Source organism: Pygocentrus nattereri, chromosome 2 (assembly GCF_015220715.1).
Source record: "Pygocentrus nattereri isolate fPygNat1 chromosome 2, fPygNat1.pri, whole genome shotgun sequence".
NCBI lineage: Eukaryota > Metazoa > Chordata > Actinopteri > Characiformes > Serrasalmidae > Pygocentrus > Pygocentrus nattereri.
The window spans coordinates 35,042,143-35,058,951 of NC_051212.1; the positions used below are offsets into that span (position 1 = coordinate 35,042,143).

General features: G+C 38.0%; 1 protein-coding gene across 3 annotated transcripts in view; it reads left to right on the top strand.

Moving 5' to 3' along the window:
* Positions 1-16,809, top strand: part of cacnb2a (calcium channel, voltage-dependent, beta 2a) — a 91,104-nt gene that overhangs the window by 13,837 nt on the left and 60,458 nt on the right. The window contains exon 1 of one of the 3 annotated variants that reach the window (XM_037546439.1): positions 4,355-5,020. The exons of the other annotated variants lie outside the window; for them this stretch is intronic. Within the exon in view, the coding sequence (XP_037402336.1) occupies positions 4,973-5,020 (48 nt within the window). The 5' untranslated portion in view covers positions 4,355-4,972. Of the gene's footprint in view, positions 1-4,354; positions 5,021-16,809 lie in introns of those variants that run through there. 3 annotated transcript variants of the gene reach the window in all.

Below are 16,809 nucleotides of genomic sequence, written 5' to 3' on the forward strand. Positions count from 1 at the left end.
TGATTATGTTAGTAATCAAGTAATCTAATAGTCGATTGACTTGGATTAAACATTGGGTGGGGACAGAAACATAACTGGATACAAGATATTTTTAATTGATGACCTAGTCCAGTAAATTATATTGGATGGGTGTGGATGTATGAGCAGTAACTGTGAATGAATATTTAAAAAATATGTACATTTCACATAGGGAAGGAAGGGGCTACCCATTGATTTAAGAGAGTGTCAACACAAAAGGCACCGGTTGGGCTCTCTTTCTTGATGTAGAAGAATTTAAAATATGCAGTATCTATATGCAAACTGATTTATTGCTGAATTATTGAGAACGTAAATTCAGTTATTTCAGTTATTTCTGAAATCAAGTAACCGAGTAATCATGACAGCCCAAGTGATGGACTTGACTCAGCATTTTTCATTCCATATCCTGGGGTTGCTTTCCAAAAGAACTGTACTGTTTATTTCACCATTACAAATATGAATACATAAGAGGCTCTCCAGAGGCCGGTCATCATGAAAGAAGTCACATACACATGCATGCACAACTTCTAATAGAGGAGGGATTGGAATGATGGAGTGTTATTTCAAACAGAAGTCCAAAGTGACTTTCACCTGAGCCTTTTCAGCAGCTGTATATCAAGAAGTTTACATAACTAGCATAACTCATATCTTTGCAACTGCATGTCACCTCCTGCTGTTTATAAAAGTGAAATACTCACTTTCTATTCTCTCCACTGCTCCAGTGCTGCTCACGCCTTCAAACATACAAATGTTTATACAAATATAACATAGGGCCAGATTTATCAGTCCCTTGGGTATGTGTTAATGGAGTTGCATTTAACACTCTGAATATATAATCTTTTGGCTTGCAAGTCTTTATACATCTTTCTTTTAGTTAAAGATTTATGTAATATTCCACTGTTTGTATTCCTGAAATGAAGTCTACGTTCATTAGGACTTATAGGTGTCATTGATGCAAAGCATTGCTGTTTTGAAGCATCAAGAGCTATCTGAGTGCTCACCCCACCCTTTTGTAGAGGTTTTTTGTGGCCTACTAACCATGAATGAATGACAGATGCAGACAGACATACAGACAAGCTAGTTGCATTAATTGTGTCAATTATATAAGGTTATATCATTTTATAAGGTTATATATTATATAAGGGTATCACCAACATTGAGATATAATTCCAGTTATATAGAAGTACCGGTTATATAAAAGGGTTGCTATTTTCCACATTTTAGATTTACATCAGACATCAAAGTGGTCAAAAAGAAATACTGGCCTCCTACCAAATATTTATTTTTATTTTTACTTTACCTTCATTTAATTAGGGTAATCACCTTGAGATTCACCTTTAATCACCTCTCTTTATAAGTGAGCCCTGGCCAAGAAGGCAGCACACAAAACACTCAACAAAGAAAGAAAACCACCACAACCATCAAAATCATATCAAAAAGCAAAATCAAAATAAAAACAAGAACAGTTATTATGACCACAGAAAACATGGAGCTTAACGCAGAGTAGCTTGTAAGGCTTGTCACCTATTCATATGGGTATAAAATGAAGAGAGTTGAAATGTATATTGTGGATGAAAGTTGTCACTTCTTATTGTTCATATGGCAATTCTTCCATTTGAACATCTTTGAAAATATATTCCAAAATATAAGGCAATTTATATTCAATGAGCTGGAGGCTTAGTATTTATTAATAGAAGCATTCATTTCTGATGGTTTGCACTGGTGGGGATAACCACTGTTCACAGAAACAAGCAAAGGTGTGGCTGCTAAAACTTTTACGTTATATGTTCGTTATATGTTATATGTGTCAACATCAGAATAGTGGAATGTTTTCTACATATATTGATTTCTCAATATTTTGACTTGGCTTGTCAAAATAATAAGGTATCGTTCTTGAAGACAGTTTAATTATTTTGAGAAAATCAGTATATACTGCAAAATAAGTCAGAATATTGAGAAAACAGAGAAAGTCATTGTTTTATTATAGCAATTCAAAAGGACAAAACGTTTGGGTCAAAGATCGGCTTAAATATGCATACTGTGGGCAAACAAACAACAAAAAAAATTGACCTGCTATAAACATGCCTCCATTTTGTTGGACAAGCATCTCTGTACACCAACAGTGGCAGCCATGTTGGCCCCTTAAATAAGATAACACTGCTGTCGGAACAAAACCTTGGAATAAAATTGGTCCAAAATGACTTGGAAAAAAGTCTGGTTCCATTGACTTACATTAAAAGTAGGTTTTTCCTTCTCCTGTAAAGTTGCCATTTTGGAGATATGAAGTTTTGATTTGACAACAGAGATAAGCTTTTCAGAGGTGTTACATACTGTGCACAATCATCAAGTCAGTGTTTATTGTAGGCTCAGGTAAATCAGACTACATGCTTCATTATAATAATCTCCTCCCAGGGTCCCAGTGGGAAACCATTATAAATGCATATGCAGTGAGGAAAAAGTGCAAAAGAGCAGCGACTGCTCATTTGGTCATTACATGTGCATGTGCACTAAAGGACTTTTTAATGCCGAAACAGGGTTTGCGACGGCACAAAATGTTATCCTTTAGTTGTTAAGCCCCTGATAGTATGATTTGATACTGGCTCCAATTTTCAGAATGGGGAAATTCTGTGTTAAAATCAGAGTGGAAATCTGCGCATCCTAAATAAAATTGGAAGATGGTACTTATATAATGAGAGTATATATATAATGAGAGAGAATATTTTTCCTCAATAGACTTTGATTTTTTTAATCACAGTTCAATTGTGGGACATTTATTAGGGAATGTTTAAAGAACTTATGGCTTATAGCACTGGCCTTTTGTTGACTGGTCTGGCATTGTCTAAATGTCCTCTTCTTGTTTGAGTTATCTATTTATACAGGCCTTGTAGTCAACTTGTCTTGTCTAAATTTGAAGAGCTTTGAGCTCCTTTTATTTAGACCTCTTTGTAATCTTCTAGTGTAAATAGATGTGCAAATGGAAATAAATTTGAACCTTGGAATAAGTCCTTGGTATAAATGCTTTGATGCTGTAGAGTGAATATATGAGCGAAAGCACTTTCCCTGTCCATATCTGCCCCTTCTGTACTTTTCATTGGGGGAAAGGCTTATGTAAGCCATGGCCTTTCTTTGCTGTGCCCATATCAGATCTGGCCCACTGGAGACTCTTACATAAACCTCTGCCAACAAGACACAAGCTCACTTCCTCTTTTTTGGTCCTAGTATGGAGAGAACTCCCAATAACAATGTCTCTGAACATCACCTTTGATCTTGCTGGAATGACACAGTAGAAGTAGCAGAAGTTATTTGTGTGGGGGTGCACACTTCTGATTTTTTGAACCCATTAACATTACTCAGTTAGCAATATGAGCAGTTCGTCCATACCTTAAAACTTATTGAAACAAACTAGTTGTTTTCTGAAATGATTTTGGAATAAATTATTTGTGCACTTGCAAATGTAACTTTTTTTCACTCTAAATTTTCACTCACAGCTGAAAGTGTCATGTGAGCCACATTGTTTTTGCCTGGCTATCCTCAGTTTTGGGAAAGAAGAATTTATTTAAATTAGTAATAGTTTGTATTAAATGTACTAAAAAGTATTAAATATTTCAGTTGGAATGAGTCAGTTTTTACAGCCAAACCTCAAAGCAATACTGCACTCTTGTGGTGGAATTATGTATCTGCAAATAATTTAACCCCTCCCACCTGTCCCACATGCCTGCTACACTGCTGTATGACACGCTGTTCTTATGTGCTTTTATCAGCTTGGCTTTGTGGCTTATTCAAGACTGTGAAAAATAACCTCTGCAACGATTCAATCTTGCGTATAATCATCATATTTAGACAGAAATATCTGCTTTTTAGCTGTGTATTTTGTCTCTTTGTGAATTTGGTTTTCTTGCAAATGAAATTACAGTCCTGCTGATTTTGTTATATTAGTTTCAGATTTCTAGATGTCCATATGTGAAAGTACATCAAGAAAACATAAAGGTTTGTATAATGTCTTTTATTGTTCTCACTGAGAGTATTTGAATACGAGCAGAGTCGCAGAGGAAATCGAGAATGAATGAAGAGATAACGAAGAGTCAGCACGCATAAAGAGCTTAGATAAAAGGAAAGAGAAAGACAGAGGGATAGAAAGAAAGAGTGAGGCAGAAAATCTCCACTGCTGCATTTCGTCAGTCTGCTGACTTGTCCTTTAGATGTCGTCTGCAGGACTACAGGAGTGTACTGAAATGAGTCAATGCGGAGCAGTTTAGATCCAAGCAGCATGTGCAGCAGGCAGAATTTGTGAGTTAGTGAAGCCTGCCGCAGTTGCAGTCCTGAGACAGAGAGAGCAGGGGATGAGAGAGAGAACAGGGAGATGGAAAGAGTGAGAGAGGGGGGAATGGTGCATGAAGGAAAGCCTGAGTGAGGGAAGTAGGGCATTCTCCTGGCTAGACCTGAACAATTGGAGAAGTCCACAGACATGCTCTCAGATTTCAGCTCTTTTCCTTTTTTCTGTGGATTTTCAAGATGGAAAGGCCAGTCTTTTACTCACTGGCTGATAAAACCACACGGACACGCTTACACACACGTCTCCTGCTGGTGAAATAAAACCAAGGTCCAAGGATTTCCAGACTTTCCTCAAGGATTTCCATACTTTCCTCAAGGATTTCCAGGCTTCCCTCAGGGATTTCCTCAAGACTGCATACACACATGGTCACTTTATTTCTCCAGTGACCTTTGCACTGCTCTGGAGGACATGTTGGTGGAGCAGTTGATGATTTGTTCATCTTTTGGATGCAGTCAAACCAGCAGTGTGAAAAGACTGTAAACTGGCTACTGTGGAAGCACAAGTCTCAGATTGGTATGTACGAGGCCTTGTTGTGACTTCATCGAGCACGATGGAAGTTGATTGGGCGTTGTGAGGGGACAGCGATAGAGGCAACCAGCTGTCTAATTGCAGCACCCCTTCATGCTTTGCTGTGGGCGGGGTGATCAGCGCGTACATCGCCTCCCTTATGTGAGTAGTAATAGGTTAACAGGTAGTAATAGGTTAAAACTGTTAGGTTATGTTATGTTGTGTTCTCTTTATGCTAACTTAAGACTGCTAGTTTATACTCAGCACTATAACATATTTTCAGAGATTAACATCAGAAAGGGTGAGTTCAGGTTCAGAAAGTTCAGAAAGAAATTTTGTTCTGACTGCCTGGATTTCCTAAATGAACCAGCAGTGTCTATGCAGTTGGAACAAAATTCTGGGGAGGGTTTGAATTTTGTGAACCTGAATTTTCCACATTTTTCAACCTCCTTGGTTTGTTTTAATTTTGAAAAAATCTGTTATTGTTTAGTTTCATTACACTCACTGTAGCCTGTGTTGCTATCAATACGAATGTGTTTAATCTTCTCCCAGAATTCTTTGGTCATTTGTCAACACTTTGCAGAGAGCAGCCTGAATGGTTAGATTCAGATCAATACAAAATTAAACCAATCAATCAGAAAGAAGCAGACTAGAGTAAAGTAGTGTAAAGAGTTAAGATTACTATTTTTTTTATTCAATGTGATACAGGTTCTCCCAGAAGGCTTGCAAATTAAGCATCTCTCTTTTCATGCAGAAGAATGGTTAGGGTAATAAATTCTTATAACTGTGTATGTCAGTGTTTCCCATAGGCCTGAAAGAAACCTAGGGGAACACCATGGTGAGGTCATTTTAATGTAGATACATATCTTTAATGTAGTTACATATCTTGTAACATCATAGCATTTGTTTGCTTATTAGGTATTTACAACCCCAATTCCAAAAAAAGTTGGGATGCTGTGTAAAATATACATAAATGGAAATAGACCATATTTTATTCACAATAGAACATAGAACACATATCAGATGATGAAATTCAGACACTTTACCATTTCATGAAAAATATTAACTCATTTAGAACTTGATGGCAACAACACATCTCAAAAAAGCTGGGCCATGTCTACCATTGTGGAGCATCTCCTCTTGTCTTAACAACAGTCTGTAAACGTCTGGGAAGTTTGGAGACCAATTGATGGAGTTTTGGGAGAAGAATGTTGTCCCATTCTTGTCTGATGTAGGATTCTAGCTGCTCAACAGTCCTGGATTTTCTTAGCTGGATTTTTCACCAAATGTTTACTATTAGTGAATCTTTCCCTGAAAGAAACGTTGTCTAGAAGGGAGCATATGTTGTTCTTAAACCTCTATATACTGTACATCATTGATACAGCATTTCCAGATGTGTTAGTGGATGGTCCCTCTCATCTTGGGTTTGCAGGACACGGTGTCCGTGGCTTCCAAAAATACTTTCTTTTTATTCTAAAAATACTATTTTACCATAGTCCATTTTAAATGAGCTTTGGCCCAGAGAAGTTGGTGGCGTTTCTGGATCGTGTTGACATATTCTTTGCATGATACAGCTTTAACTTGCATTTGTGGATTGTACAGTGAACTGTGTTCACCGACAGTGGTTTCTGGAAGTGTTCCTGAGCCCATGCAGTGATTTCCAGTACAGAATCATGAATGTTTTTAATGCAGTGCCTCCTGAGGGCCTGAAGATCACAGGCATCCAACACTGACCGTGGGCCATGTCCCTTGCGTACATGGATTTCTCCAGGTTCTCTGAATCTTGTGATGATATTTTGTACTATAGATGGTTGGATGTCCAAAAGCCTTCGCATTGTACATTGAACATTTTTCTCAAATTGTTCCACAATTTTTTGAAGCAGATTTTTTGCAGATTGGTGAACCTCTGCCCATCTTTGCTTCTGAGAGACTCTGCATCTCTAAAATGCTCTTTTTATACTCAGTTATGTGACTTATTTGCAAATTGATCCTCTAGCTGTTTTGTATTAGTACAACTTACTTTTCCAGCCTTTTGTTGTCCTTGTCCCAACTTTTTTGAGATGTGTTGCTGCCATCAGGTTCTAAATTTTATTTAGTTATTGTGTTTTGTGTTCTATTGTAAATAAAATATGGGTCTATGAGATTTGCAAATCATTGCATTCTGTTTTTATGTACATTTATTTATATTTTACACAGTATCCCAACATTTTTGGAAAAAAAGGCATCAGGCATCAGATAAGAGAACGTTAAACCATCCCAAGCACCTCATGAACTTACAAATAAAATAATGATTTAGACTATGGAAATGACCACAGGTATAAAGAGTAATGCTTTGCATCAGTGACACTGTGTGCTCTTGTTTATTCATAACAATGTTAAATATTTTCTTTTTGGTTTTGTTTCAGTGGGATGAAATAAGATAGTGTTAAAATGTAATTCTCATTACCATTACAAGCATAGATAGCATGACATACAGACACTGCAAAACACGCTAGGAGATGGGCAAGAATAGGCAAAAAAAAGCTCTTGCAGTGTCATATTTAAAATAATATTGTCAAAAACTATGAATATGATGATCATACAATGATTTCTAGTCAAATGCTTCACACCCTGTGCTGCCAATTAAACAGGAATAATATGTCTTTGTAAGGACATACATTTCTTTAGTGTTCTTTATGTACTGACAATATCCACAGTGTGCTCAGAAATGATTTATCATGATAAATCTAGTCATATTGCTTCAGCTGAGTAGCTGAGGGGCGTCTCAGTCACATTTCAAATTAAACTGAAAATGTAACAGAATCTCAGTCACCTTCTGCATTCTAGTCAGATGCATCTGAAGTAGTTTACTTTGTTTTCCTAGGAGGTGGACAAAAAGGAATTGCTGGCCTTTGGGGGTTAGCCTTAACCTAGCACGGACACAATACAAGTTGCTTTGCTTTCTCTGATACCACCTGATAAGCCACCTGACACAGTCAGCTATGGGCAGCAAGCAATGGACCAGCTGGTATTGAAGCATGCATGACTGTAATATTTACCTGATTCCAGCAGTGTCTGACAATCAGCTTCAGAAGTATACAAACAAGCATATTTGGCAGATTATATGAGAAATGTAATGAAGCTGAAGTTGGCTTCTTAATCGAAATTCTCCTTCCAATTTACATGGTACAGCAGTAACATTTAGGTGCCTGTACAACTGCCAGTGTGTAACTGTTGTTCAATTTAAAGTAGAACAGACAATTCTACCAAATATTCCCCAATAATAAGCCAACTTCAGCCTCATAGAAATAAAGATGTGAGACAACAGTTACCACTGTACCATGGACCTAGTGTTATTGATTGATGATATACATTTTTGGGCATAACCCCCAACTACTAAGTAAATGTTCTTTGACAATAAAAAACGATAAGAAAGGTGGGGCCACAGCCATGACTCAGGGCCCCAGTGCTTTCCTGAAGCTGTTTAAGCTCGAAAGAGATCCATTAAGATCTAAAAGACTGTGCTTGCTGTTACCAATTTAGATGTCAACCAAGAGTTTCATCAGAGAAGAAGGTTTTATTGTTGTGTGTGCTAAACTACTGAGTAATATGGGCTTTATTCGTGTAGGAAGGGGTGTTAGCACAGCATGGTAAATCAGTACAGAGCTGCACTGACCAATGATTAATGTTAGAATTGCACATTGAATCAGGTTAAGTTAAAGGGTCCACATATTTCCCTTTGAAGTATATAAGTGAATGATAATGACTTTTAAGAATGCTTTTCATTTAATAGTTTATATTTCATATCATTTTTTAATTGTAAATATATCATAAAGGAGAAACACTCATAAATTGTAAATATATCATAAAGGAGAAACACTTGTTTATTTATCTACTGAGACTATTTTTCTCAGTATGAAATTATTTTATAGACTTTTAAAACCACTAGAGGTCATCCTCACCATTTTACCTTGCACACATAAATGTACTTTTGAACTCACCTGGATTACTATGTACAAAACAGACAGCATTTAATGTGATGGTTGAGTGGATCATGTGTAGTCCAAAAAAACAGAAAAGAGAAGAAAAGGAGCATGTAAAGTGATGGAATGGAAGATAAAAATAATTCCTTTTATTAACAGAAGGTGCAGGAATAGATTTTTCCTTTGTGTTTAGATTCGGTGAGATTGTGTGTTTGTGCTTGTGGGCTTTCGCAGTTCTGCATTTCTGCATTTTGAGTATCCTGCAGTATTGTTGAGGTCAAGGCTGTATTTCTTGACAAAGAGCCACTCAGGAAAACCTGATCTTGTGTGTGTGCTCACAGTCCTGAGAGGCTTCCATAATGCTGTGTTGTGGCTGAGTCAAACTGGGGAAAGCCGCTCTACTTTGCAGTGGAATGTCTAGCCCTGAACTTGGCCGGATGGAAGTGCATTAAACGCTCCAGCTAGAACGAACCCAGCCGCCTGCCACATTCCACACACACAAATCTAGGCTAATTAAATACAGATCACTTCTCTCTCCCTCTCTCTCTCTCTCTCTCTCTCTCTTTCTCTTTCTTTTTCCTCTCTCTTTGTACATGGATATACAGTACTATGTAAATGTCTTAAATATTGGAGAAAATTATTTGAACATTAAAAATTGTATCTTGACAGTAAGTAATTATTTGTTAAAAATGCTAACTTTGGAATAAATACAAAAAAAATACATTGTGATTCTATGAGTATGAGCCTCTCCTCGAGTGCAGTATTACCTGTTATCATTCAGTACCTGTTTCAGCTAATCAATCCTTCATTAAATCAGTTCTACTACTGATGGAAATTAACATGTAAGTTAAAGATGTAAGTAATCAAAGCTGTGTTCTTTCAACTGTACTCTTCTAACATAGATATTTAAAGCATTTTAAAGAAAGGATTACTATTATTATAATGTATGTAAGAGTTTTTACAGAAAAAACACACTTAATGCAGATGGACTACAGTCTGTAATTGTAGAACTACAAAGTGTACCTATGTGGTAAAAGGAGCTGAAAAAATTGACAGAGTCACACACACACACAATCACACACACACACACACACACACACACACACACACACACACACACACACACACACACACACACATATGTATATAAAAAGAGTGAAGAGAGAGACATGTATGCATGTGTGTGACAAGTAAAAAAGTCTTCACTATTAAATGTAATGAAGCAATTTTTTTTTTATGTGACTTTTACTTTTACAGAGAATGAGATCATTTTTTGGGGTGTTTGCATAAAATTTTATAGATTTTTCCAGAATACTGATTAGGTTATACACACAATATTGTGATCAGAGAGAGAGAGAGAGAGAGAGAGAGAGAGAGAGAGAGAGTGAGAAAGAAAGAGAAATCTCCTTGGCAGTGCGTCTGCATTCCTGTTGATTCCCAGAGGGACTGGAAGTGCATGGAGACTTCCGGATAATTGCCTCACAGACCAGAGAGTCTTGTGTTGTTTCTCATTTGTCTGACGTACCAGAGGGGCAGTTAATGGGGTTAACAGGAGATTTGAGTTATTGTAACGTCACTGCTCAGGAAAGAGTGAGACAAGTGTCTAGATCCACATGGAGACCTTCAGACCACCAGTCTGGAAAGAATGACGCAAAACTAACTGTGTTATGTCACTGTGTGTGTGTGTGTGTGTGTGTGCGCATTCCCTGGCCAGACACTGGAAGGTATAATGATAAGTCTAGAAGACATCTGCATTTTTATTTTCCTTTTCTTGCAGGCCAAAGTATATATGAGTATGTTCGTCTGCTGCCTGCCTTTACATTTTATAACAGCACACTTTGATTTGAACTATTTTTCATCTGAAAATATGTGCACAATTAAATAAAGGTTGTTATAATTAGGGCCTGAGCAATTTTATCACAGATAGGATACAAGCTAAAATACTGACAGATATAATTTAATCTAAAAGACCAGTGTTTTGTTTTCAAGCTGGGTGGCAGACCCTTCGAGGCAACTTGCATTGTTGTACTTAAGCGCTCTCACCAAATATTGGTGGAGTATTATCATCGCACGGAATTCAGTCTCCAGTAGTAAAAAAGTTATACCCGCCTGTTTTCAACTCTGTTATCTCTTGGCTGATAACATTAGCAAAAGTTATCTAAAGGCATCATTCACACCTGTGATAATTAGCTGATGTAGCTGAGTTTTTTTCTCCTCTTTATGCAACACCACGAGATCCTTTACCCACCCTGATGTGAAGAGCTGTTGGGCTTCTGTGCTTTTAAATGCTTTGAGAGACTCTTCAGAATGGGGAGAGGGATTGTGTATGAGATAAATATAAATGTCAGGAAAACACAAATGTGGTAGGATCACAGCCTATTTTATCGACTTTGTTGAGGGAACTTTTTTTCTCTTCCAAAGTTCCAGAGTAGTTTTAACCATCTTTCACCTCTAGATAACCTGTCTAAGATAATATTTGACCTGCAGACCATTTGTTCAGATTCTGAAGAATGTGATGCAGCATGTTGCTGCCCTTTAGCAAGATTTTTGTTCAGGAGCTGTGACAGTGGAAGAACTAAACAAACTGGAATTAGCCAGACACTAACAGAACACAGTCTGGCAAACAAGATGGGCTATGAAATGCTTTACAGACTGGCTGGGACAAATTGATATACAGGTGAATCTGTAAAGTATTGAAAAGAGGGATGCACTGATACCATTTGTTCCAGACTATGAGTACATAATTTTTAGCACTCACCGATACCGAGTCTGATGCCATACTGAGTGACCTACTTAGGTACTGTAGAAGTGGTCTTCCTTACATATATAGCCATTCAAGGTTGTGAGTAGATGAGGCTATCTTCAAGTCATGCTTTACAGCATGACCAGAGATGCTCCGACTAGAATACCTTATGAAAGCGAAAGTACTGGCGGGTGCAGGACAGCTGACCGAGGTCAATCACTATATGAGGATACTTCCTATTTTCATATCTAGGCAGCAAAGCACTTCTGTCAGTCAGAGTCATTACTATCAAAGGGCAAGGTATTTTGTCCATTACCTTTTGCCTGTACATAGTCTGCAAGCAATACACTCTGCAAGCAATAAAGCAAATACACTGAATTAATACAATTTCCATAACAGTACTTAAGTAACTGTTAGTGTAAATGCATGCAGTGTACCTTAAGAGTTAAATCATTGAAGTCTAGCTGTTTTTGAATGAAGTGCATTTGCTAGTTATGCTATATTATTTAACACTACCTTAGATTGAGTACTGCTAGTGGAGACAATCGGCTTTGTTGGCTTTGTTCCTACAGAAAAACGTTTTCTGTACAAGTGTAGTTTTGCTCCTCATCTGTGCCTTTCAGCAAAAGTCTCTCTAGCACAGTGACAGCAGTGATCACGTCCAAGGCATCCAGGGAGCTCACTTGTGGATGTTATGTTTTCTCTGAGTCTTTTGTATGGTTGGTTGAGCTGTAGCTGAATATCCTCTAAAGCTTCACTGTGATTCTAGAAATCTACTTTGTTAACTCACACTGTACACTTGATGAGATCATTATGTACAGACAAAGCCTATGATTAACACATTCCCACTGTATGAAAACGCTCTGTCCATGAACAGTTTCAAATAAAGCTGCGCTGTGTGCGGAGTACTGAGCAAAAATGCTGAGAAACTGAGCAGCGCAGCTGACAATGAGCACTGAAGCTGAAAGCAAGCGATAATATACACAGTAGGACAGTATGGTCTCTCTGCTGCATGTTTTAACAAAGAAAGAAAATATGTAAATCACTGTAATGTTTGTGCCATGCTATTCTACTCAGTCAAACAGAGTAAAGTCTGCATAGACAGACTTTGGTAGCAAATTTTGACCTTTTACAGCCTTTTTAGCTGGGCTAAAAGACACGAAGTCTCTAGATGTAATGGGGACGTAATTGTGATTGTGTGTGTTTATAAACGGGCCGAATCACAAAGTGTATTCCTGATGGGAATCTGCCAAGGGGGATTGTTTAAAGTGACTGATGACTTTGTGTCTGCCACAAAGTCAGTAACTCTTCTCTGTGTGAGCAGAGAATCCTTCACTGCATTTATTCATTACTGCAGCAGTGTACACTCAGCCTACGTACAAACGTTATGCATTGTTTATTTTTATCAGTATAAGATTGAGTAAACGGACACAGTAGTGGCCTGATTACTCAATACCAGTATTAGTATTGATGCATCCTGAAAACTTTTGCTTTACTTTTTACTTTATTTTGCAGAACTGTTGTATACAAGCACTACAACTCTCAGGTTTGTGTGTTAATGCGACTGAATCACATTGGTGATGTTATTCAACATAACACACACCACACTGTGTCAGTATACCAGTATATACCAGCAGTATATCACCCAGCACTAATTAGAGATATTTACTGGCTGTTCAGTAAAGAAACGGGTGCTTTTAGAATTTTATAAGATACATCCTTGGCATTGTTTCTGTAAGAGCTTTCTTTTATTATCCTTACCACTTCTTTTTTTGAAGCCTGTGTGTGTGAGAGTGGTTTAATGTGTGTTTGTGTAGCATCTTGTCAGCTGTGCAGCATAGCAAAGACATGAAGAGTTTCACATTAGACAGAGAGCCAGATGGTTGAAGGTCTAAATAATAACCCTGTTTGTTTGTATGTATGTGTGTCTGTGTGTATAAATGATCTGTGTGCACAGACATTAAATAACACAGCATTAGGAAGAATGATAAAGATTCTTCTTTCCTGCGTATGGAGAAGTTAGAGACTGTCTCTAACTTTATTAACATGATTGCATGTGTGTGTCTTTGTGCGTGTGTGTGTGTGTGTGTGTGTGTGTGTGTGTGTGTGTGTGTGTGTGTGTGTTTGCACATAGACACTTCTATGCACAAAAACACTAACAGCTTGCAAGGAGGCGATGGGAGACGGCACTGATGAGAGGATGTATGGAAGTGAGAGAAACAGTGAGAAAGACAGCAGAACAGAAAGAGGTGTGGAGTACTAGTGAGTGAGAAAGTGAGTGAGAAAGCAGCTAACTGGTGCAACTGACAGAGAGAGAGAGAAAGAGAACGAGAGAGAAAGAGTGTTAGGACTGAAGTGAGAGAGGGCTTGCGGTTTCACCTCTCCATGTTTGTTACAGTAAACATGACTTATCGACTGTCAAATAACCACCTGTCCCTCACTATGACAACTGTGACCAAGCAGCACAAAACCATCCCAGCAGGGGGGCAAAGAGAGAGGGAGAAAGAGATATTTATAGGGGTAAAAAGAATGTAAATCTGCAGCATCGTTTTTTTGCAGTGTTAATTCTAAAACTGCTCATCAAAAACAATAACACATGACATTTTTTGCTAAATGCTGTCAAAAAGCTGAGCTACTGGGACCATTTACATAGTAGTACTATATATATATATATATATATATATATATATATATATATATATATATATATATATATATATATGTCTGTACATTTGTGTACAAATATTTTAAATTAAATACAAATATTATTGTGCCAAAATAATCTAATCAAATTGAATGGTAGTGAAATTGGTATGATTTCATCATGCATTCAATTGTTTCTAAAGAATCATAATCACTTCAAATCAGGATACCGTGAGGTCAGAGATTTCCACCTTTGGAGGTACATGTAAGTACTCGTGCTAAAGAAAAGATGACAAAACATGAAATCGTGCAAGGGTAGCTTTGAGGTCAAATATGTTCAGCACGTTTAAATCCCTGCCCCCTGAGTGTACCATCCCTATAGATAAATGGATAATCCCTAGTTTTACTTCTCTGTCATTGGCCACCACATCTGCCCCATTTCCCCACCCTTTCCGTGTGTTTATGTAGTAATACCACAGTAAGCTCACTCACGGCAGCATCCACCAAATCCCTGCTCTCTGATTGGTGGCGTATCTGTGGCCCTGCTGGGTGGGGCTTTGCATATTCATATCAAGTCACCACTCCTCCTTCGGCACTGAGAGTTACCACCGGCAACAAGGAGGAATCGAAGGTGGAAGTGTATGGAAGTTTTCTCACCTCGTTTTACAGGATGCTTTACAGCTATTGGAGGAGTATGAGCTAATCTCATATGCTCTCTGTCTGTTTGCTGCATCATTCTTGCTTTTGCCTCAACATTACTGACGTTGACATGTCTGGGCTTTGTCTTATCAGGCAATGCCTGGTCATGTGAAGCTAGAGGTTAAGGTGGTGGTTTTGATGAGTGTCCAATATGGCTGACCATCATGGAGCTCCAGCTGGACCCCTTGGATCCTGCATGTGTTCCTCGAGCAGAGGGCAGTGAGGCCTTTCCTCCTACCCCTCTAAATTGGAGCCTCACACTGCCATGCACAAAACACCCAAGAGCAAGAACGTCTCCTGGGTGAGTGTGGGTTGTCTGGATACGGCCCGGAAGGGGAACTGAGAAACTGTGTGTGTGTGTGTGTGTTTGTGTGTGTTTGTGTGTGTATGGGAGTGGCACCTTGTAATCATCTTCACTCACGCTCAGTATTAGTATGAGTGTAAGGAAGAAATGTGATTACATATGTCAGTGAGTCCTAAATAGAAGATACTCTCAAAATTACTTTTTCTTTTTTGTTATCTACATGGTAGAGGGAATTCTGTTACTCATGCAATCATATAGTGATGTCTGATGATAACAGTTCAGCTGAGGCAGTGGCTTTTAACACATTAGACAGAAGCCAGTGTGGAGAAAGAATCTATTATTTAGGCAAACTGTGGTCCAAGCAAGTCTTCATGTCTCTGTCACACTTTCTTCTTTCCTCTACAGCGTGAGTGAATGTAAGTGGAAAAGCACAAGTGAATGCTTCAAGTGTGCCACTCAAGTTGCTCTCAGGTGGTGGCAGGACACACAGATAGACTTTGCTTTTGCTGATTAGCACAGTCATTTGTGGTTGCAGATTTTAGTTGATCTAACAGTTAATTATGTAAACCAACAGTGTTCATCTACATCAGTGATCATCAAACGTTTTTAAATTAACTGAGACTCTGGCCTCTTGAGTGGCATATTGATTTACCCTGCAAAAAACTTGTATCTTGGCAAGCAAACTCATCTCATTGGAATTATCTAATATTTGTCATTCTGAGATTGTTGTAACAATAATATAAGATTATATAATTTATGTGCAGATATAAAATTTTTATTAAGTGAAATTAACTCACTATATTAGCAGGTATTTTGCTTGTTTTAAGAGAGATGTTACCTACTATCTATTGGCTATCATGGCGTACTGAGCCTGTGCAGCCTGCCTGAAAAAAACAAAGTTTTGATAAACTTTTTGCTTTCTTCCCTCTATCTCTGTGAGCAAGCGGTGACAAAACCTAAACGCTCACATTAATAAAGTCATGAAGCTGTCTACCCGTGCTGTGAGAGGCAGAACGCGATGTGACCCACCGTTTCTGATAGACAAAAAAAGTTTCTATTTTTGACAGCTAGCATCTCTCTACCATTTCACCTTTAGATGGATTAGGAGAACTCTTCTATGAAGTGGAGAAAAGGAGGGTTCTTGATGACCCTTCCAGTAAATATTCTAAGGATTTTAACAGAAAGGAAACATTTGGGGAGAAATTTCCAGAGTGCTCAAGGTAAATGAACACTGTTTGTTTTGTGTCAAGGTAAATGAAAACTGTCGGACTGATAAGAACACTTTGCTAGCTGAGTACTCTCGAGCTCTTTTCTGATATGTCTGTGGTGTGTACATTTTGACGACATGAAGGCAAATTGGCCATTTCCAGCATAGACATCCTGAAGTCTTTGCAATACCGCTTTTGAACGTCTGCTTGCTGTTGTTTTGCGTTACTCTATTGCACTTGGATAACATTTATTTGAATTACCCTCTCAGCACCCAGAAAATCACACTTTCAGCATAGATTACTGAACATCACTTTCAATAAATGAAGATATCTTGTCCATCCTCATCTCATACACTGGCAACATTCTTATCAACGCAAGGAATTTTGCTAGG